Raw genomic sequence first — 21,846 nt, 5'->3', positions numbered from 1 at the left:
CCTGATTGGTTGTCAAACTCCCAGGTGGTCTAGGGGTCTTAGCTAATGTTGTAGGTTGTCTCTCAAGCTTGCTTGAGCCTTGCCATGTGGTAAGATTCTGTTGCTAGATGGGTAGGGGCTAATCCTATCTTTGTCATGTAGACAATGGACTGGCTCAGGCCTTAATGGCCCATTGACAAAGGTGGGGGGAGTCAGGAAGCTGCTTTGTCTTTAAAACATGTTTCTCCATTTCTCATCCAGAGAAATATATTTTGCCTTTTAAATATTTTCTAAAATATTTCATTCTTCTAGGAGGGGGTGGGTGCTAAATTCCTACACAATGACAAAGGTTATTACTATTATGCAGTGGTAGGATTCAAGTAATTTAACAACCAGTTCTCTGCCCTAATGATTTCTTCCAATAACCAGTTTGCCAAACTGCTGAGAAAGTTAACAACCGGTTCTCCCGAAGTGGTGCGAACTGGCTGAATCCCACCATTGCTATTATCTCTTAATTTTAATATATAAGGCCTTCACTCTGTCTGGGGTCGTTATTGGTCAGATGAGCTTATTTATTTTATTTTTTTAGTTTTTTGTCAAACATATATAACAGGTAAAAGTATAAACATAATTTCAATACATGAAAAGAGTAAGAGTAAAAAGCACGTAACAGCCTATTACCTTATAAACCAATAAAATTGTTATATACTGTATAAAAAGAAAAAGTCCTTTCACAGTATTAGATCAGTACGCCTAATACTGGAAGCCAGGTCAAGATCACAGAAATGGGGGGCAAATCCTTCACTTTTGTCAGCTTTAAAACAACAAGGAGGTATTTATGGAAAGCCTGCTCACTCTTTGGGGACCTCGAGTTGATGTCCTCAGGCGGCTACTTTCTCCCTTCAGGCTATCCCAGCCTCCTTTGCTTCTTTATTATACGAAACGGCAAGGCGTGTTTATTACAGTTCAACTCTCCGCAGACTTTCGCCCCCCCGCTTCTCCCACTCCTCTGAGGCCAAAGCATAGAGGGCTGAGCCTGTCCTCGGAGGAGCGAGAGAAGCGCTCAGCCCGCCCAGTCTTGATAAGAGGGAGAGCTGAGGAGAGGAGGCGCTCCTTTCGCAGGGGAGGAGAAGAGGGAGGGCGGCGGTCTTTCTTCTCTAGGCAACTGGAGGAGGGTGAGGTGGGGGGGGGGAGGAGGACTGTAGTAGCAATAGCCCCGGAAGGGAGAGGGAGACTGAAGGCAGTGTGGGAGCCGAAGCCCAGACATGGCGAACGCCAAGAGACAGAAAAATGACACCAAGTCCTCAGGTAGGCGCAGAAAAGGGCTGCAGTAGCAGCAGCCGCTCCGGGCGAAGAGAATTTTGAACCGAAGGGACTCGCTGGACGTTTCGGGGGCAGGAAGGCTCATGTACGGCTTGACCTTGGTAGGGCTTGGGGACCGCGCTCTCTCCGGCTGTGTCACCCTAAGGCAGGGCTGGCCGGCGGCGGCAGACGGATTCTCCCAGACACGCGTGGGTGGATGCCTTCAGTTGAAACGGCACCCGCAGGCCAAAAGCGTGGGGGAGACGGGAACCCGTCCCAAACAAGGCATCTGAGCACGTGGCTTTTCTTCCAGGGAGGCAGTAAGGGCACGCAAGGTGTGTGTTCGCACAGCACGGTTAACCCGGTGGCTGAATCGCTCCATGGCGCTAGTCCTTGAATGCTTGGCTGTCTGAGCTGGTTGAGATGACTTTGCTCAGCGTGCCACGCAGCCGCTGAACCGAAATTGAAAGGAACGACGTGCAGGTGGGGCAAGGGCAGCTGCTAGGTCTTTCTTCCAACTTGGTGGAAGGGCTTGTGCGAAGATAGACAGACAGACAGACAGCCACCCACGGAGTAAGTGCTTTAGGACAGATCGGCATGAAGGGAGCCTTGGTTTCAAAGCGCCGCCTCTAGCTGGTGAAGGCGTCTGTACAGTGAAATGCAGGGAGAAAGTCGGAAAGACAAAGAAACCCAGCCCTTGGGGGCCGCCATGCTCCATCTTTGCTTGGAATAAAGAATCCAAGCTTTGTGATTTCAAGTGCAGCCGCAGGCAGCTGTTTGCTTCTGCTCTTAGTTCTCTCCTCCGGCTTCTGCTCGTTAAAGGTCCGCAGCTCCTCCTGGCTTGCTGTCCGAGTGGCCGCGGCTGCTTTTTTTTTTGGCAGACCGCCTTCCTTTGTTCTGGCTCCTCTTCCTGCCTTTCCTTTGTTCCGCCTCATTAACTTACACTTGAGCTTGGCTGCCGCGTCGCAGTTTTTACTACTCGACCGTACAAGTAGCTGCTTGACTTGTGTTATAACTTGTCGCTCCCGAGAACAGGCAGCAGAGCGTGTGGTAATGGGAGGCTTGGTCGGAAGAGCATAGAAATTGCCCCCACCCCCATTTTAAATCAGAAATTAAATGCTATAATTTGATCGCACAGCCAACTCGATTGTTTCAGTAATAAGAGGAAGCAATTGGCTTTTTTAAAATCAGGAGCAGATCAACTGTTGGCACTAGAAAAGCATTCATTCATTACCCCATATTGACAGCAATACTTGTCTAACAAGTGTAACATTTATAATTATATTTCTTTATATTGTTCAAGCAGAATATTGGTCTAGAACAGGCATGTCCAACCCGTGACCCATCATTGGCCCTGGACAACTAGTAGCCCCCAGTTGTATATGAAATTTATATACATTAACTATATATTTTACATGACCCAAGATGATTCCTCTTCTCTTAGTGCAGCCCAGGCAAACCAAAAGTTTGGACAGCCCTGCTTTAGAATTATGAAATGGGTGGATACTGTACCACTATCTAGAGTCTCTAGATTGTGGTACAGTATCCTCCCATTTCATAATATAAAACACATTGAGTGTTATCAGGGCACCTTGAAACTTTGTCTCTTCTCTGTGTAAAACTCTGAGTTAGCTCCGAGTCCAATTTCTTTACTATGCAGTTCTAATTCATCCTGCTGTAACACAGTTCTCTTTCCCTGGGAATAGGAAAGGATATTTCCAAAATACTACATAGAAAAAACAAATATACTTCTCTTTCCTATCTCTAAACAGGGAGCAAATTCCTCTTGAGTCAAGTGACAGAAAAAGTATCAAAGCTGTCAAAGAGGCCATCTTAATGTACTTATTGATGAATTAGTATTCATACCCACTTTCTAGGATTCAGTAAACTAACCCACTTTTCCTGCCAATAAACTGGCTAATGAGACATCAGCCATATCTGTACAGTTGCTTGCTGTATTCTTGTCTCCTAGAGCCAGCAGAAAATTACCCTAAATCATGCTGTTATCTCCATAGTGAAAGAAACAGGGCTGGGTTATTATTCCTACAGCTTTCACATGCAAATTCTAAGGTTGTGTTTCCCCTGGCCGAAATTCCAGTCCCACCCAACATCCACCATGAGAAAAATTTATCAAATTAACATTCTGGTAATTATGCACTGTCATGTTTTATTTTCTGTCATCATATACTGTATATGTTGTGTAGTTTCTTTATATGTGTGTGTGTTAAATATGTGTTTATATATAGGTATATATGTATATAATGCATGTATATATGTGTAAGGAACTAAACAACAGAGACTAACACAAGCAATCAGCTCAGAATTGAAATCTTTATTGTGTATTGTTGGAAGAAATAACCATCTGGGTTTAGTTCCAAGTGGGGACAAAGACACTGGAAACATGGAGGCTGCTTGGAAAGATGATTTAATGGTGGTCAGGATCACATGGCTTGAGTTCCTGAACAGAAAAGGGGATGAGATCCTGTGCGCTCCCTGGCTTTATGCTTTTTCTGAGCTTTGAACTTTCTGGGGCACAGGAAGAGTATCCTGATTGGTTGTCAAACTCCCAGGTGGTCTAGGGGTCTTAGCTAATGTTGTAGGTTGTCTCTCAAGCTTGCTTGAGCCTTGCCATGTGGTGAGTTTCTGTTGCTAGATGAGTCCTATTGTGTTGCAAATGATGGTCCATTGACAAAGGTGGGGAGAATGAGTTTCTACCTCTGATCCATTGACAAAGATGGAGGGGGGGAAATGCGTGAGCTTGGCTGAGCTTTAATGGCCCATTGACAAAGGTGGGGGGGAGTCAGGAAGCTGCTTTGTCTTTAAAACATGTTTCTCCATTTCTCATCCAGGGAAATATATTCTGCCTTTTAAATATTTTCTAAAATATTTCATTCTTCTAGGAGGGGGGTGGGTGCTAAATTCCTACAGTATCATATAGTTTTCTGATGCAATTTGAGTTGCTTTTTCTAATGTTATTTTCAATTTTGGATGAAAAAGTCAAGTACAGGTAGTCCTCGTGTTATGACCACAATTGACCCCAAAATTTACCTTTCTTGCCACAGTTGTTAAATGAATCACTGCTATTGTTAAGTTAGTAACATGGTTGTTAACTGAATCTGACTTCGCCTTTGACTTTGCTTGTCAGAAAGTTGCAAAGGTGATTGCATGACCCTAGGACACTGCAACTGTCATGAATTAGTCACCAAGAGTCTATATTTTGATCATATGACCATGGGGATGCTGCAACAGTTGTGTGAAAAACAGTCTTAAGTCACTTTTTTCAGTGTTGTCGTAACTTTGAATGGTCACTAAATGAACTGTTGTAAATGGAGGACTACCTATAATTTTATGCTTGTCATAACATTTTGCATTGTAATTAATGTTGACAGAATATTTATTTCTCCTTATTTCCAATGCATTAACTTACACAAATAATAGACTATCAATAGTTACATAATATTGCATAAATATCATTGTATATGAATAAACTTGAACATTGGGCGCTATCCAACAAAACAAAATTCAATGGTGAAAGAAAAGCAAAATGCAGAGCTATAGTATATGTCAGTGATTGCGAACCTTTTCGGCACTAAGTGCCCAAACTGGAATGTGTGCACATGTGCATGCTGGAGCACCAGAAACCCAAAGACCAGCTGGCCAGTGGGCATGCATGCACCAGAAACCAGAAGAGCAGCTGGCGATGGCGTGCATGCCCACTCGTGCCAAAGGTTCACCATCACGGGTATATGTGGTACCTTACTCAATAGTGGTGACTGTGAGATGGAGTCCTAGTGGACATTCACTTAAATATGAGCCACCAGCATGCTGCAGATGCCAAAAAAGCCAACACAGTTCTAGGCTGCATAAACAGAGGGACAGAATCAAGATCACGTGAAGTGTTTATACCACTTTATAATGGAGTAAGGCCACACTTGGAATACTGCATCCAATTTTGGTCACCATTATGTAAAAAAGATGTTGAGACTCTAGAAAGCGTGCAGAAAAGAGCAACAAAGATGAGGACTCGAGGATAAAACATATGAAGAATGGTTGCAGGAACTGGGTATGTCTAGCTTAATGAAAAAAAGGACTAGGGGTGACATGATAGCAGTGTTCTGATATCTCAGGGGTTGCCACAAAGAAGAGGGAGTCAAACTATTCTCCAAAGCACCTGAGTGTAGAACAAGATGCAATGGATGGAAACAAGGAGAGAAGCAACCTAGAATTAAGAAGAAATTTCCTGACAGAACGGTTAATCAGTGGAACAATTTGCTTCCAGAATTGTGAATGCTCCAACAATGGAAGTTTTTAAGAAGAGATTAGATAACCATTTGTCTGAAGTGGTGTAGGGTTTCCTGCCTAAGCAGGGGGTTGGACTAGAAGACCTCTAAGGTCCCTTCCAACTGTTATTCTATATACAGTAATGTTTTAAAGATTTCTAATAACATAGATTTACAACCATATAATATTTAGAATAAATTTACAATTATATTACAATCGTACACTTAGCCCTTGACTTTATGACCAGTCAGTATAGATTTACTATAACTTTCTAGTTCTGATTTGAAATACTGAAATTCATGTTCATAATTAAGAATACAATATTAAATCCATGTGGCAGAATGTACAAAAGTACTCTTTTTTGCTTGTCAATCTTCATAAGAACATTGAGGAGAAGACTGAAAACCCTTTGGAGAAAAAGCTTTAAGTGTATTTAAAAATTTATTTGCTGATTATATTGTAATATATTGCAATATGCCTCAGTTATGAAATACATGCTGTAAATATTGAGTCCTGTCTTTTTTTCTTTTACAATTGAGTTTGAACATGGTTTATAAGAGAGTTACTCATTGTATTGTTTTCTATTGTAGAAATCCACGTGGACAGCAAGAACATACTACAGGGCAAGGGTAAGGTACCCAGCATTTAATAAAAATATATAATTGACACTTAAACCTTTCAAAATTGCAACGTAATAGGGGAAAAAAGCAAGAGATTGAAACCACCCCAAAATTATGAGGAATGTTTATGTTTACATGACATGGTCATGGTGATCCTCAAAATTCAGGAACTATTGCGGCCCAGCAGCACACAAAAATTGGCATCTGGAAAGATTTGTTCACCACTGATGTTTTAGCTTGTCTCAGATACTCACAAATGGGACTTGATAAGCTGAAATTTCTCTTTGAAATTTCTACTTTTAATTTATTTTCTCCTTAGAGCAGGGGTGTCAAGCTTGATTTCATTGAGGGCCACATCAGGGTTGTGTTTGACTTGCAGGGGAGTGGTGGCGGCTAGCTCAACATCACTCATATCGGGCACCTGTGGCAGAGGGTTGCAGGAGGTCGTCCCAGCCGAAAACGGAGATTGGGAGCCCATTTTTGGTGGCAGAGGCACTGTGGGCCGGTCCTTCGCTGTTTCCAGGGTGACCCTGTGGGCCAAATCTAAGCACCCTTGAGTTTGACACTTCTGCCTTAGAGGGAACAAATAATTAAAAGTCTACATTGGCACAATTTTAGTTGACACCACCAGAGCCAGAATTGTGGGTGCATGCACATAAGTGTCTCTGCTCCCACCTCCCATATGCCTCGGATGAAAAACAAAAGGCAGCAGAGATGGGCCTATATAGGTCTCTCTTTTGTAGGACTTCTTTCTCTGCTTCAGTAATTGATATTGGGAGAGGCTGTTAATGTTCAGAGGAGTTTACATACCATACAGGAATTAGTAGACTAGAAGAGTGATTAGTTAAATCTCAAACAAGGCTATCTGGGATCCAGTCTAGTTTCTGTGGATTAATTGGGTCATTTAACTGTATGTCAGGGATGGTGGGAAGACTACAATATTTGTTCCTCGCTATGTAAAATTAGATTGCTTGTTTTAAAGTAAATTAAGTACAAGATCTTTTAGTTTGTGTCTTTTCTTATTTTTTTGATCACTTACATTTTTTATTTATAGATTTTCATAAAATAGGTTTCCCTAAGAAAATATGCTTTTGCAGTGAAAACATATTTAAAGTATATTTTAAAAATAGGGTGAACACATAAATGTATAACCTATACTTGCACATTTTTTATCATGTAGAAGCGAAATTATTTCGATTTATTTATGTTTGAATTGTTTTCTATTTACAGATGAGCAGCAAAACCTCGCTGAGACAGATGCCTTTGGTGAAAGGTAATTTTTTTTTTGAGTCAGGAGATTTTTGCAGTGTTTTTTTTTCTTATAACCATCATCATTATTTGTGGATCTTGTATGGCTCTACTCCAAGAAGCTTATAATGAAAATAATCAATTTAGGATCAGTTGATCTCCAAGCTAGATAATTGATTTTGTAACCAAATCAGATTCCTTTTAAAATTACAGCGATCCATCAGGGTTGCATTTTTTCCCATTGGATACAAGTATTTCTATTTTGAGTGTTTGAAATTGATTTGCTAATGCAAAACATTCTTTTTCAAATGCAACTTCTAAAGTGAGACTTTATAAAAACTTTGAAATCAAATCTCGCTTCAGATCAGATGTCTGATACCAAACAGAAAAGATGTTATATCTGTATACTTAATTTCTTTTCCATTTCCTGCACATATGCTTTGTTCTTGTATTATTCCTAAGTTTATTGAAAAAAAATCATCACAACCAGAAATTTCCAAGTTAAATTGTACACTTGGCGCTAGTTGTTGATTGAAAATTGTTTTAAGCCACCTTAAGGCTATGGTTCTTGCAGTGTTATTTACATAGTAAATACAACAGAAGAAGAATAGTGATAAATACCAGTGAACAATAAACAAAGAGAAAATAGAATTTTCTATTCTAATATTATTAGAATAATATATATATAATAATAATAATAATAATAATAATAATAATAATAAAACATGTAAATCTTCAGAGTAAGAAGACTTATCTGTTATTCATTGATCAATAAGGACAGGAAAAGAGACAATATGAAGTACTGGTTAAGGTATTGGACCAAGATCATAGAGACTAATATTCAAATTCATCCTTAACCACTTTAAATTTGATGGTTGCCTTTGGGCCACATACTCAATGAATGAATGTGGACAGAGTACAAAACTGAATACCATTATGAAAGTGTATTTAAATAATTCGACCACATGAAGAGAATGAACCAAAATAAAATCACTAAACAAATACATGAAGGAAATCATAAAAAGACTAAGAAAACCATGGTTGCATGGAGTAACTATCCTAAAAAGAGGCAAACGGCAAAGTTAAAGAATGAAAGGCTACACTTGAAACAAAGTATGAACATGTTAGAAAGAAGCATAGTTTCCAAGGACAGAAAGGTATGGCAAGTTATAATGAATGGTGCGGATATAATATAGTTTTAGCTGTAGTACTTTTTTTTCTTTTATGTCTTTAATTTCTTTGGCTTAATATTCCTTTTGCCTTTTTGTACTCTGTATAATGCTGCTTAACCCAAATGGGAATAGTATGATTGGTATGTATGTATGTAGGTAGATAGGTACCAAAAATTGTACCTATAAAATAGTAAAGGATATACTTCTTGTAAATCAAATTAAATTATACAAGATTGTATAACTGTACTAATTGTACAGTTCTTTGAATCCTAACTACTGACTTGCTTAAACATACAGATGTGTTTACTGTATACGAATGAGAAAGACCTAAGTTTATAACTGGGCTACCTTGGGTGTTGTTTGTTTTTTGTGTGCAGAATCAGACAGCTCTTTGATCCATCTGTGGAATACAAAATGAAACACAAGAGAAGAGGACTTGCTTTGATCTTCAATCATGAGAGGTTTTTCTGGCACTTAATGTTACCAGAGAGACGTGGTACTTGTGCTGACCGAGATAATCTGAACCGCAGGTAAAGGAATCATTGTTGTTCAGTGTATTTTCTTTTACACTGAAAAAGACAAATCCAATGATTTTTCAAAAACTAATAACATTTTTTAAGAAATTGTGTGTCAACGGAGAAAATATTCCATGAGTACTGAGGTAGTGCTGACTGTCAGCTCTTTAGGATATAGGTAAAGAATCTTGCAAGTTTTACAACGGGAATAGCTTTAACATAAATCAGGATCTAATAGTTGTTCTTTGGCTGATTTTCAACAGATTTCTGACTTTCAAGTTTTTCAATAAATTAAGTCCCATCCCTTTAATTACCAGCAAAATAACTTCTGTTGCTTGAATTAACATATTTACCGAAATAAAAGCCAATCCTAAACTGAAGTTGACATTTTCCATCATAAAGCAGGATCAGACAGAAAAGCCTCATCTGTATAGATAGTCCTCGACATATAACCATTAGTTTAGTAACTGAAAAAGTGACTTAAGACCATTTTTCACATTTATGACCATTGTAGCATCCCCATGGTCATGTGATCATTCTGGGAGTTGAAATCCAGATTTTAAAGTTAGCATCATTAAAAAATACTGTTTTAGTATATCCTCTTTTCATGCACTGTTTGCACATTCATGCACTGTTTGGAAGAAAGTTCTCAGGAGAATGGTCCCCAGAATGTAGAAACTTTGAGCTCGGGTCAATTCTTGTACTCATGATGGTTAGAGTTTGTTTCAGACTTTTCATCTGCAGAATCAGTCCTGTACTCACTTATGTGACACAACTCAGCTGTGGCTTTTTTACAAAAACTTGGACCCTATTGCTCATGACAATATATTAAATAGATTAAAAATTGGCCTATGGAACACATCCAACTTCTCTTTCTGTGACTTTACATTCCAAGGATAATGGAGCATGGGAGGAGAAATGAAGCAGAAACAGTATGTCTTTATGATAAAAAATGGCTTTTGTAATGTAGGATTACTAGAAAATGTTGAAGGATTCTCAAACATACCTCTGATCTACAGTATCATAGGCTGATGCTAAATATCTATATGAATGTTATTTATTTTATTAGAACAGTATGAATAATTGTGCAATTTCATTATTGATTGTATAATTTATAAATCAGGACATGGGCACAGGTGGTGTGTAACATCACGTCTTTAAATATTTCTGGCCAATATTTCAGATGCTCACATGCTGAGATATTAGGCAAGTAAATAAGGCAATGAAAGAAACAACCCATAGAATTGTTTTCACAAAATGTTTTTCTAATCCTAACTGTACTATGTCAAGAAGTACAGATTTTAAAAGTTGGGGTTTTTTTTAAGGGTACAGATAGAATATTACTGATATTAAGTATTGTATCTTCTTATATAGTTAAGTGTGTTTTAGTTGCATTTATATTTTAATTTGGAACCTAATTTGATTCTGTGGACTGAAAAGGTAGATTCTTCTTTTTTGGGGAGTACTCCTAGCATAAGAATGTGGAAAGTGATGTTTCGGTAAATATCTAAAGCTGGCTGGTTAGATAATGTTGCATCCTCTCAGAGGTCTAAATATTAATATGAGAGTTATTAAGAATATATGAACATGATCCTGGAGTGAAATATTGTTTTGTTTAAAATAGCTTGACTGAACTTGGATTTGAAGTGAAATGTTTTGATGACCTTAGGGCAGAAGAAGTGTTGCAGAACATTTATAATGGTAGGTAAAGCAAGTTTATTTGTTGTAGATGCTTGGCTAGCGGTTATATTTTTTTGGTAAAATTTTTAATATTAATATTCTCAGTGAAGAAAATAATAATTCTGGTTAATGAATTTAATTTATTGAACTGTGGGAGAGCCAACCAGATAGAAAGATCTGCATACCTTCTATGTTTTTTTTCCTCCCAGGCCTGGCCTGTTAAAGCTATTCACATTCCTCCGATCATGATTGTTATTAACTATTGAATTATATATTTATGCTGATAAGCCAGTGTTGACATTTTAAGTTTTTTTAAAAAAAATATTTTGTTTTTACATTGTAATGTTTTTCATTTTTAAAACTAAAAATTAACAAACGATTTTACAGCGAATTTAGTTAGGGTAGGTATGCAAAATTCACCAGTTGAGAAACAGAATGTTCTGCAAAATTCGAGAGCATTCTGTTCGTCTTCCAAATCACCTTGAACCTTCTCCAGATTATGCTATTCCAATAGTTCAGTGGTTTATGGAAGTAAATTATGTTAAACTGGAAATCATTTGAACTGTTTCAGTCACGCCATGCCACGTGAAACAGGCAGTGGTGAGCTGCAAACGGTTTAACAACCGGTTCTGTGAGTGTGCGCTTTGTGCGCGCACATGCCTAACACACTTGCACGCAGTGTTCAAAATACAGCAATTTGAAGCTCAGCTGCTTACCTTCTAAGACAGCCCTGGTAAATAGAACAGTGGAGGTGCGGAAATCAGCTCTGTGGTATGCAAATCAGTCGAGCCAGAAAGAAGGAAATATAGGACAGGATAGGGCATGGCAGGTGAGCGGGGCCAGCTGATTGTCAGAACTACCTATTTGCCCGAACCAGCAGCAGCCCACCAAAGCAGCCCACTGGTTTCATTTCCCATTTGGTGAATTTTGCACATCTCTAATTTTTAGAAAATAAGGTGGAAAATAAGCATTTAAAATATCTTTGCTGCTATCTGCTACCTTTAAAAGGAAGCAGAGAAAGCACAAAAGACTGTAAGGTCTCAAAAGTAAGCAAATCATGGCATCTGATGAGATGGTTTTAATGATGTAGTAGGCACCAGGGAATAATGGAGTGTTGATTGATTTTTCAATTTATTAAATCCAGGTCAGAATAAAATTAACTATTTGTTTAGCATGTGGGAGAACTGGATTGGTTTGATTCATGTCCAAAGCAAGCTAAAGGAAGTTTACACCTCACTACTTTAATAGTCACCAATATAAAAATAACTTCTCTGTATAGATAAATTGCATCATTATTTTTGTAGTGTCCACAGAGCAGCATGAAGATGCAGATTGCTTTATGTGCGTTTTCCTGAGCCATGGAGAAGATAACCATGTTTATGCTTATGATGCTAAAATACAGATACAAAAGCTGACCAATATGTTCAGAGGTGATAAATGCCCTAGCCTGATAGGGAAGCCAAAAATATTCATAATTCAGGTGAGATGACGGAGTTCTTGATTCCACAGCTGGGTTCATAATATGGGATTAAAATCAATCGTTTTAAGAGAAATTAAGGCTGCCATATATTAAAGGCATCAGTTTTAAATGCAAAAAATGCAAACATGAAGTGTAACGTTCGGTGCATTTAGTCAAAACGTGGATATACTTTCATATATTTACACCTATGTAACTTAAACATCCCTGAGGATTTACCATCAAAGTGTGTAAAAATTTGTGTCTCTCTATGACTGGCAATTTGTAGTGGGAAAATGGGTGGATGGAAGAAGTGCCAGAATCACTTTAGACTTTGTCTTACACAAGAGTCCTTGTGTAAGAATAGACTTCACCTTAAAAAAAAATCAAAACATCACCAGTATCTATAGCAGGGCATAATTAAAGGCATTTATATGTTCAATCATTTAAGTGGAACTTTTCTGGATCTACAACGGAGGGTTGGTATTTATAAGTGATTGCAGATGCAGGATTTCATTTCTAGCAATTCTTTTATCTCCAATTTTAGGCATGCAGGGGAGATAAGCATGATGATCCAGTCTCTCCTAACGATACAGTAGATAGCATTACAGACCGCTCACTCGTAAATGAAACCGAAGTTGATGCTGCTGCAGTTTATACTTTACCTGCTGGTGCTGATTTCCTCATGTGTTATTCTGTGGCCGAAGGTAAAAAATAAATAAATATTATGCTAGAACAGGGCTGTCAAACTCGTGGCCCTTGGGCCCAATACGTCACACGCTGGCCAGGCCCACCCATTTTAGCAAAGGGGAAAAGTCACGATACATCACATGCAGTGGTGGGATTCAAATAATTTAACAACCGGATCTCTGCCCTATTGATTTCTTCCAAAAACCAGTTCACCAAACTGCTCAGAAAGTTTTTTTTTTTTTTTAATTACTTTTTTTACAACAAACAAACAAAAAAAATACATTATTACACCCTTGTGCTATACATAAAAGGAAGATTTGGGTCTTCGGATATATCCTCATGATTGCCAAAATCCACGTTCTCGAGGTACAGGTACTGAAGCGTCCAATGTTCCAAGCGCAAAGTCCACAAATGGTTTCCAAGTCTTCCAGAAAATATCTTCTTTATACACACCACTTCTAATTTTAATATCACATGTCATTTTATCATTTAAAGCTAATTTCCACATTTCAGAATTCCACTCTTCTATTCTAAAAATCACATCTAGTTTCCAATATCTAGCTATTATAATTCTACCTATTATAATCATAATTCTAATCAATTCTTTTTCATATTTTGTTAATTCTATTTCCTTAATTACCAACAATAATATAGTTTCCACTCTCAATGTTATTACTTTCCCCATCATTTCAAATATCATTTTCTCCAATTGTTGCCAAAACTTTTTAACCTTATCACAATTATACCACATATGTTCATAAGTCCCCAATTCCATCTCACATCTCCAACATTTTTTACTAGTTTTTTTATCCATTTGTGACAATCTTACTGGAGTCAAATACCATTTCCAAACAACTTTATAATTGTGCTCTTTAATCCTTATAGATAAAGTTCTCATAATTCTACTCTTCCAATTCACATTCCAATCTGATTCTGGTATTTCAATATTAAGATCTTTTTCCCAATTTGTCCTCATCACTCTTTGTAATTTTTCATCAGAATTTATAATCTTATAAACCCTACTAACGAGTCCCTTTAGCCCAATTTCATCTTTCATAATCCGAGATACTAAATATTCAAATTCAGTTTCACATCTATTTATTGAATAATTTTCCTTTAGTTTTTTTGTCCATTTTCTATCTGTATTTTTCAAACCAACTTAACCCTAATTTTTCAATAATTTCTTTATTCCTCCTTTCATTTCCCATAACTTTTATCCAATCTCTAATAATTTCTATATTTTCCTCTTTAATCACTTCATTACGTTTTATATTATTTTTAATTGGCCAAATTCCAGTTGTCTCCCCCAAAAAGATTATATCCGGAATTAAAATTTTAACAAATTTGTTCCACATTTTACTTAATCCCTTTAACCAATAACTTCTACTTACACATTTTAAATTTGCTTTATCTAAAAACCACCTTGATCCAAATTTCTATATCCCTTAACTCTAAATCTCTCCAATAATTATCTTCACCTTTAAGTATTTTTACCACTATCCGGATACCATACGCACAGTAATAATTAAATAATTTGGGGATTCCTAATCCACCTTCCTTTTGATTTTGATACCACATTTTCTTCACTAATCTGGGTCTTTTGCCACCATTGCAAAATTTATCCAGTTTTTTCTGATATCCTTCAATATCTTTCTCTGTCAAATTTAGTGGTAGCATCTCGAATAAAAAGTTGAACTTGGGCAGCAACATCATCTTACACATTGCAATTCTACCAAACCAAGACAACTTTAAAATTTTATATTTATCTATCTTCTTCTCAATTTCGTTAATCACCACATCATAATTAAGTTTTTTCAATTCTTTAACCTTAAGTGAAAGCACTATACCCAAATATTTCAATGTGTTTTAATCCTTATCCCAAATTGCTCTTGCATATTCTCAGACTCATTACCATTACTATCCATCAATAATTCTGACTTTGACCAATTTACTTTCAATCCTGTCATTTCTTCAAATTCTATCAAATGCTTATATATCTTTTTCAAATCTTTCTCTACATTTTCAAAATAATTAAAGTATCATCCATACAAATTTATCTTATACCCTTATATCCTTCTAATTCTTCATCTTTTCTATCATTTTGTCAATATTTCCATAGCCAATAAAAATAATGTTGGGGACAGGGACATCCTTGTCTCGTACCAGCTTCTAATTTTATCTCTTCAGTTAATATTCCATTCACCTTCACTCTTGCACTGCTCTTTTGGTATAATTTTGAAATAACATGTATAAACTTATTACCAAAGCCTAAAGCCTCCACAATTACTTTAATTGTTTCCCATTGTACAGAATCAAAAGCTTTAAAAATATCCAATGATACTATACCAATTTTATCACCATTATATTCAGCTACATCTATAATATTTAATACTCTTCTAACAATATCACTCATGTATCTACCCTTCACAAAGCCTACTTGATTATAACTTATATATCTATCTATAAATCTATTTAATCTATTACTTATAATAGCAGTAAATATCTTTGCATCCTGATTAATTAAAGAAATGGGCGATAGGACTCAATCCTTTCTAAATCTTTATCTGGTTTAGGAATTAGGGATATCACCGTTCTATTCCATGACGAAGGTACTTCCCCACCATGTAATATTCCATTAAATAATTTTTGCAATCTTGGTATTATTAATTCTTTAAATTCTTTATAAAACTCAATAGGTAATCCATCCTCACCTGGAGCTTTCCCTAATTTTAATTTTTGTATTATTCCATTAATCTCATCTTGTGTTATATCTTCTTCCATCAATTCCTTATATGTTTGATCAATTTTCACCACATACTTTTCTAAATAGCTTTGCAATTTTCCCCGATTAATTGGTTTCTTTGAATATAGATTCTGAAAAAAATTTCTAACCACTTCACATTTCTCTAATTTTTTATAACATCTTATACCTCTATCATCTATCAAAACTCCAATTTCTCTCTTCTCTCTTTTATCTTTCGCCATCTTTGCCAATAATTTAGAATTTCTATTACTAAATTCAAAAAAATTCCTATTTAAAAATCTCAAATTTCTTTTTACTAACTCTGTATCTTCTTCTATCATTTTATTTCTTAACATATTAAGCTCCTGAAGAATTTTTTTTCTTTAGTAAGCAAAAATTGATTTTCCAATTCTTTAATCTGATTTTATCTCTTTCCATTTTAATTTTATAATTTTTATATTTCCTACTTGATAATTTAATACTCTCCCCTCTAAACACCGCTTTCATCGCATCCCAAACAATTTCAAATTTAACCTCCCCGTTATCATTTAATCTCCAACTTTCCTCCAGTTTTTTAAGTATCCATTTTTATCCTTTTCATTTTATACAATTTCTCGTCATATCTCCAATAGCTTCTTTTTTTCTCAAAATTAAAATCTAAGTCCACCATAACTTCTGCATGATCAGAATCTTTAAAAATTCCCACATCTACCTTATCCACATTATTCAACAAATCTTTAGAAAGAAAAATATAATCAATTCTAGAATATGTATTATATATCTTAGAAAAAAAAGTGTATACTCTCTCAATTCCTTTAACCTCTCTCCACACATCAACCACGCCATTTCGAAGCATCCACATATTTAAAATCCCCATTTTATTTGCTCCTCCACAGCGGGTGGGATTAGTACTATCTATTTTATCTCTGATTAAATTAAAATCCCCAGCCACAATTACTTTCCTACACTTTCATTCTCCAAAATTTTGTTATTTTTCAAGAAATTCTCTTTGTTTTCATTCGGTAAATATAAATTAACAAGTGTCACTTTTTCCTCATTAAGATTTCCAACAATTATTACATATCTTCCATCTTCATCCAAAATTACCTTATGTTTTCAAAGTACACCCTATCTGATATCAGTGTTGCAACTCCTCTAGCTTTTGAAGTTCCAAATGCTTTTCATATATTTGCATACCTTTTATATACATTCTATTTGAATCTTCAGATTTCTGATGGGTTTCTTGTAAAAATAAAATGTCTGGCAAATCCTTTTAATCTTAAGCTCCAATCTTCTTCTTTTAATCTGATTCCTGTACCCTTCACATTCCATGACATTATTTTTATAACTCCCATTTAAAATATAAATTTTTAATCCTATCCCGCATCTTCCTTTCTGTGCCCACCACCCAACATTAAACTACCATATTTAACATATAAACAACAATAAGAAAACAGAAAAAAACAAAACAAAACAAACAATAAAGTACAAACAATCTTCTTCCCCACATCCTCATCGATTTCGCCTCTATAAAGAGAATGGGGAGAGGGACGTGCCAATGCCCGGCCACTTCTTTCGGGCTGTCTATTTAAATTCATCACTCAAAAAAAGATAACGATGACCCGCATTCAGCTTCAGATTTTCCAAGACTCTTATCTGCTTCTTCTCTTACTGTATCCTCACGACTCTTCTTCTGTTCAACCAACACAGGTGATATTTCTTTCCTCTTTAACCCTTTGGAGTCTTGCCTCCAATAGCCCCTTTTTCTTCTTCTGGGATTGATGTTTCACGTATGTTCCACCCATCTGAAGCATTTGATCTTTTATCTCCATTAAATCCTCCATCTCAATCAGTCCAAGCTCCGTAAATATAATAATGCATCTATATCTGGGGTGATTGTACGCATCCTTCCTTTATAAAAAAATTTCAATTGTTGTGGTGGCCTCCAATTGTATTTAATTCCATTATCCCTCAAAACTTTTGTGATTGGTTTTAAAAAAAATCTCCATGCCCTTTCTTCTCTTGATATATCCGGGAAGACTTGAATAGTCTTCCCTTCGAACTTCAAAGCATCTCCCAACTCTCTCACCTTGGCCATAACTTCCAACTTATCACCAAGATTTGCGAACCTGACAAGCACATTCCTGTTAGAACCATTTTGCCTTCTATATCCAATTCTAAAAACACTTGCCAGGTCTGCTATTGTGAACGTAAGTTGCGTATCCAAATCATTAATCCATTTCAAAACCCGCTGTTTCAATTTATCCTCCTTTTCTTCTGAGATTCCTCTGATAACTAAATTATATTTCCTCATCTCTTCTTCCAAAAGACAGATTCTCTTATCTTGCTGCTCATTTTATAAAATATTTTACCAATTTGCCGATCTACTTTTACTTCATGCACATGCATCTGCTCCATTTCATCTTTAATCATTATCATTTCCTCTTTTGTTTTGCAAAGTTTTCATTCATCTCTTGCTTTAAATTCTGCATTTCAGATGTCAGTTTCAATGTCAAATTATCTATACGCTCTGATAGTCCTGCTATTTTTTCCCCAATTTTATTTAAAGCTGCAGCAAGTTGCTGCGTTTCTGAAAGTTGTTGAGTCATTTTGAAAAAAACCAAAAAATTTCCCAAACTAGGATTCCAAACCAATTTTACAGAGGGTCTTAGTGAAGATCAAAGGACGACTGTCTTTTAATTGAAGCGAAGCGGCTTATTTGCACTGTTATCTCTCAAGTTCAAGGATACTCCACAAAGAAACACAAAACTTCACAGCTAACATTAATCAGCGCCATTTTTCCTCCACGTCAGCAAAGCAGAAAGGAAGACAAACCAACTTAAACGAAGCAAAATCCTTTTTTTTTTTTGTAATATAAACAAGCTATTAATTTGCTCTCCAGAGAAAAAAAAATAAAGAAAAAATTAGCTCAGTAAAATCCTCTTACTACCAAACAATCCAATAAAAATCAGTTTCTCTTCTCTTCAATTAAATTCTTCTTGGCTGAACTTCCGGAAGGCTCAAAAAAAAATAATCTTCTCATTATCAAATTCAGTCCTTCACTTAGCCTCAGCAATAGAAAAATTTTTTTTAACACAGAACAAGATAGTTAATTTTGGAAAAACAAAACACAGCAATTTATTCCAACTTATCTTGTCTGCCGGCTTCGGTCAACCCACGCTGTAGAAACTCCTTAATTCAAGCCGTTTCAGATGACCTACCAGTTTTAAATTCAATCTGCTGGGCTGTTAACACTTTCAGTTCATGATTTATTACTCCACAAAGAAACACAAAACTTCACAGCTAACATTAATCAGCGCCATTTTTCCTCCACGACAGCAAAGCAGATAAATTCTTCTTGGCTGAACTTCCGGAAGGCTCAAAAAAAAAAAAAATCTTCTCATTATCAAATTCAGTCCTTCACTTAGCCTCAGCAGTAGAATAAAATTTTTTTAACACAGAACAAGATAGTTAATTTTGAAAAAACAGAACACAGTAATTTATTCCAACTTATCCTGTCTGCCGGCTCGGTCAATCCACGCTGTAGAAACTCCTTAATTCAAGCCGTTTCAAATGACCTACCAGTTTTAAATTCAATCTGCTGGGCTGTTAACACTTTCAGTTCATGATTTATTAACTTTCGTCCATAACAGTGCATTCCAAACGGCATAAATTCTCATAAATCTTCATTAATAAGCCCTGTGAAGTGAAGGAAAGGTCCTTACCCCACCACGGTCATGGCCACGCCCCAACTGCTCAGAAAGTTAACAACCGGTTCTCCTGAAGTGGTGCGAACTGGCTGAATCCCACCACTGGTCACATGACAAACGTGCGTGTGATACCTATCCTAGAAGAAAAAAAAGTTTAACCTCATCATCAAGCGAGTAATAGTTTCTTAAAGAAAAACTGTTTTGATGTATCATTTATTGGTTATTCATACGTTATTCATATATACGTTGAATAGATACTGACAACCAAGTCTTTTTGTATTTTAAAAAAAAAAGCTAATAAAAACAAACCTCCCCAAAACCAATCAGTAAATAAAAAATGGCAGATAGAAATTCAATCTGCAAGAAGTGGTGGTGCACTTACCATTATGTAAATCACAATTGGAACTTCTTTCCCACCAAGGTGGTGTCAGCTCCCCATATTTCCATCACAGCAGAGCAAATATTAACTATTCTTGACTACATACCAAATTAAATACAAGAAATAAATCTTTAGGGATTTATTATTTATTATTATTAAATTTATATGCCCGCTTGTTTTACCTAGACATAACTCTAGGGGGCTAACAACCAAATAACGTAATATAGCTGTAATGTAAGGTTTCCATGCAATATAAAGAGCCAGCTTCCTAATACTTCCTTGTTGCAGATGCTTGCAATAAATGCAGAAATAAGAATATTTGGCCCATACTATATTTATGAATGCAACTTTGATGATAATATTTAGGTGACGAATTAATTAATGACTTATACTAGCTAGGATTGCACCTCAAAATAGGCTAAAATGGTGTTTGTGGCTTGGCACACTCAAATGAATTCAGCTACAGTAAGGATTCATCTCCCAGTCTTTTTTATCTTCACCTTAGAGAATGTCATCGGGAACACTTTCTCTTATGGCCATTTATCAGCTTCCCTGCTCAGCGTGACAAAAGCCACCATTAAAATAATTGGACTTCACTAGATGCAGTATTTATTAGTAAAATATAGCAGAACTGGATCAGCTAGTACTACTTATATAAACATAGTTAATAAAAGGGGAATATTAGGTGTTTGGGACAGAGAAAAAATCCTCAAATTATTTTTGCCAAGCAAAAATACTACAAATGTTAACAAAAATGTCAGAACGCTGGCATATTGAAAAAAGCTCCCAAAACATTGCACACTTTTCCCCCAACGTTTTGTTTGGTTACTTACTAAATATAGATCGAAAACTAAACCTAATTTATTGACACCGTAATCATTTCTCCCCCTCTTCCAATAGGTTTCTATTCCCATCGGGAGACTGTATATGGTTCTTGGTATATTCAAGATCTGTGCGAGATGATACAAAAGCATGGTGCTTCCCTGGAATTCACAGAATTACTGATGCTTGTTAACAGGAAGGTATCACATCGCAGGGTAGATGTATGCAAAGATATTAATGCTTTAGGGAAAAAACAGATCCCTTGCTTTGCTTCAATGTTAACTAAAAAACTGTATTTCTACCCCAAATCATAGTAGCATGGTGAAATAATTATTATTTTTGGCTACATAGGTACGGGGAAGCGGTGGTGTGCTTTGCAGGAATCAAAGCAAGAAAATACAGTACTGTTAAAATAGATCAATTTTATATCCACTTATCTAAAATATGCTCCATTAAACTCAATGAGAGTTGATTCTGAATAGACATATAGAATTGTACTGATAATTTAAAAGGTGTGTTTAGTTAGTATATAGTCATTATTTTATACTTAAACTGAGATCTTCAGGAGATGGTGAATTAAAATTGTTAGATGAGCAGATCTATGCAATAAAAATCATAGCCAACAATTGCAGGTTCTAAATGTCAAAGAGAAATACAAATCTACATTAAAAATTTGAAAAAGAAAACTTCTGTGAAGTTTAACAACTCAGGCAGAAATACTTTTATACAGCCTTTGAAATTGTTAAATATTCTGCTGTCCTCAGGGAGTTTTAAAAATAAGTTCAAGGCTTGACATTGGGATAATAAAGGAACAGTTAATCAAAAGTTAGCTGTCTGTAGGTTTACATTTTATAATGGATGTTAATGGATAATTTGTACTAATGGCTAAATTTTTATACTTTAGTTTCAACATAGATAGTAATTGTCTTGTGAGAATCATTTTCTTAATCTGTTTGTACTTTGTAAATTGTTCCTGTCCTACTTAACATTTTGGAAAAGTGAATTATGTGACCAATATGAAATTGTGACTCCTTCAGTTATAGCAGCTCCTGCTAACTTGTGGAATTACTTAACTGAAACATTTGCATTATTTTCCATGCAAACCAGCTTTAAAAGTTACTGTTTGAGAAAGGTTAATTTGTGCCTGTGAAACCTGTTTTAATAAATCTTTCAGGTGCTATGCGTGCTACATATGTAACTCATTACAGCATTGGAATATTTTGTGCAAGTGTGAAAGGAACAGTTTCTT

The 21,846-nt window shown here is 36.0% G+C and overlaps 1 protein-coding gene across 3 annotated transcripts; it reads left to right on the top strand.

Annotated features, from left to right (window-relative positions):
* The first annotated feature begins 858 nt into the window (after window positions 1-858).
* CASP6 (caspase 6) lies at window positions 859-21,846 on the top strand. 3 transcript variants are annotated; one of them, XM_058193250.1, is made up of 8 exons: window positions 859-1,287; window positions 6,153-6,191; window positions 7,413-7,455; window positions 8,980-9,132; window positions 10,742-10,818; window positions 12,102-12,277; window positions 12,801-12,960; window positions 20,676-21,846. In XM_058193250.1, the coding sequence occupies exons 1-8, from the start codon at window positions 1,245-1,247 to the stop codon at window positions 20,909-20,911; spliced, it is 927 nt and encodes a 308-aa protein (XP_058049233.1). In that variant the 5' UTR covers window positions 859-1,244; the 3' UTR covers window positions 20,912-21,846. The 3 variants fall into 3 exon arrangements, with proteins under 3 accessions (XP_058049233.1, XP_058049232.1, XP_058049234.1); XM_058193249.1 differs by lacking the exon at window positions 859-1,287 and adding an exon at window positions 1,415-1,616; XM_058193251.1 differs by lacking the exon at window positions 859-1,287 and adding an exon at window positions 1,626-1,854.

This window comes from Ahaetulla prasina, chromosome 8 (genome assembly GCF_028640845.1).
Source record: "Ahaetulla prasina isolate Xishuangbanna chromosome 8, ASM2864084v1, whole genome shotgun sequence".
NCBI lineage: Eukaryota > Metazoa > Chordata > Lepidosauria > Squamata > Colubridae > Ahaetulla > Ahaetulla prasina.
Note: the sequence above shows the minus strand (reverse complement) of the source record. Positions and strands in the feature narration are given on the sequence as shown.

Excerpts from the sequence above, each read along its gene's own strand:
- CASP6 (XM_058193249.1), top strand. The coding sequence starts at position 1,499 with ATGCCTTCAGTTGAAACGGCACCCGCAGGCCAAAAGCGTGGGGGAGAC. Across the intron at positions 12,278-12,800 it reads CAAAAATATTCATAATTCAG|GCATGCAGGGGAGATAAGCA; the intron begins GTGAGATGACGG and ends CTCCAATTTTAG. Across the intron at positions 12,961-20,675 it reads GTGTTATTCTGTGGCCGAAG|GTTTCTATTCCCATCGGGAG; the intron begins GTAAAAAATAAA and ends CTCTTCCAATAG.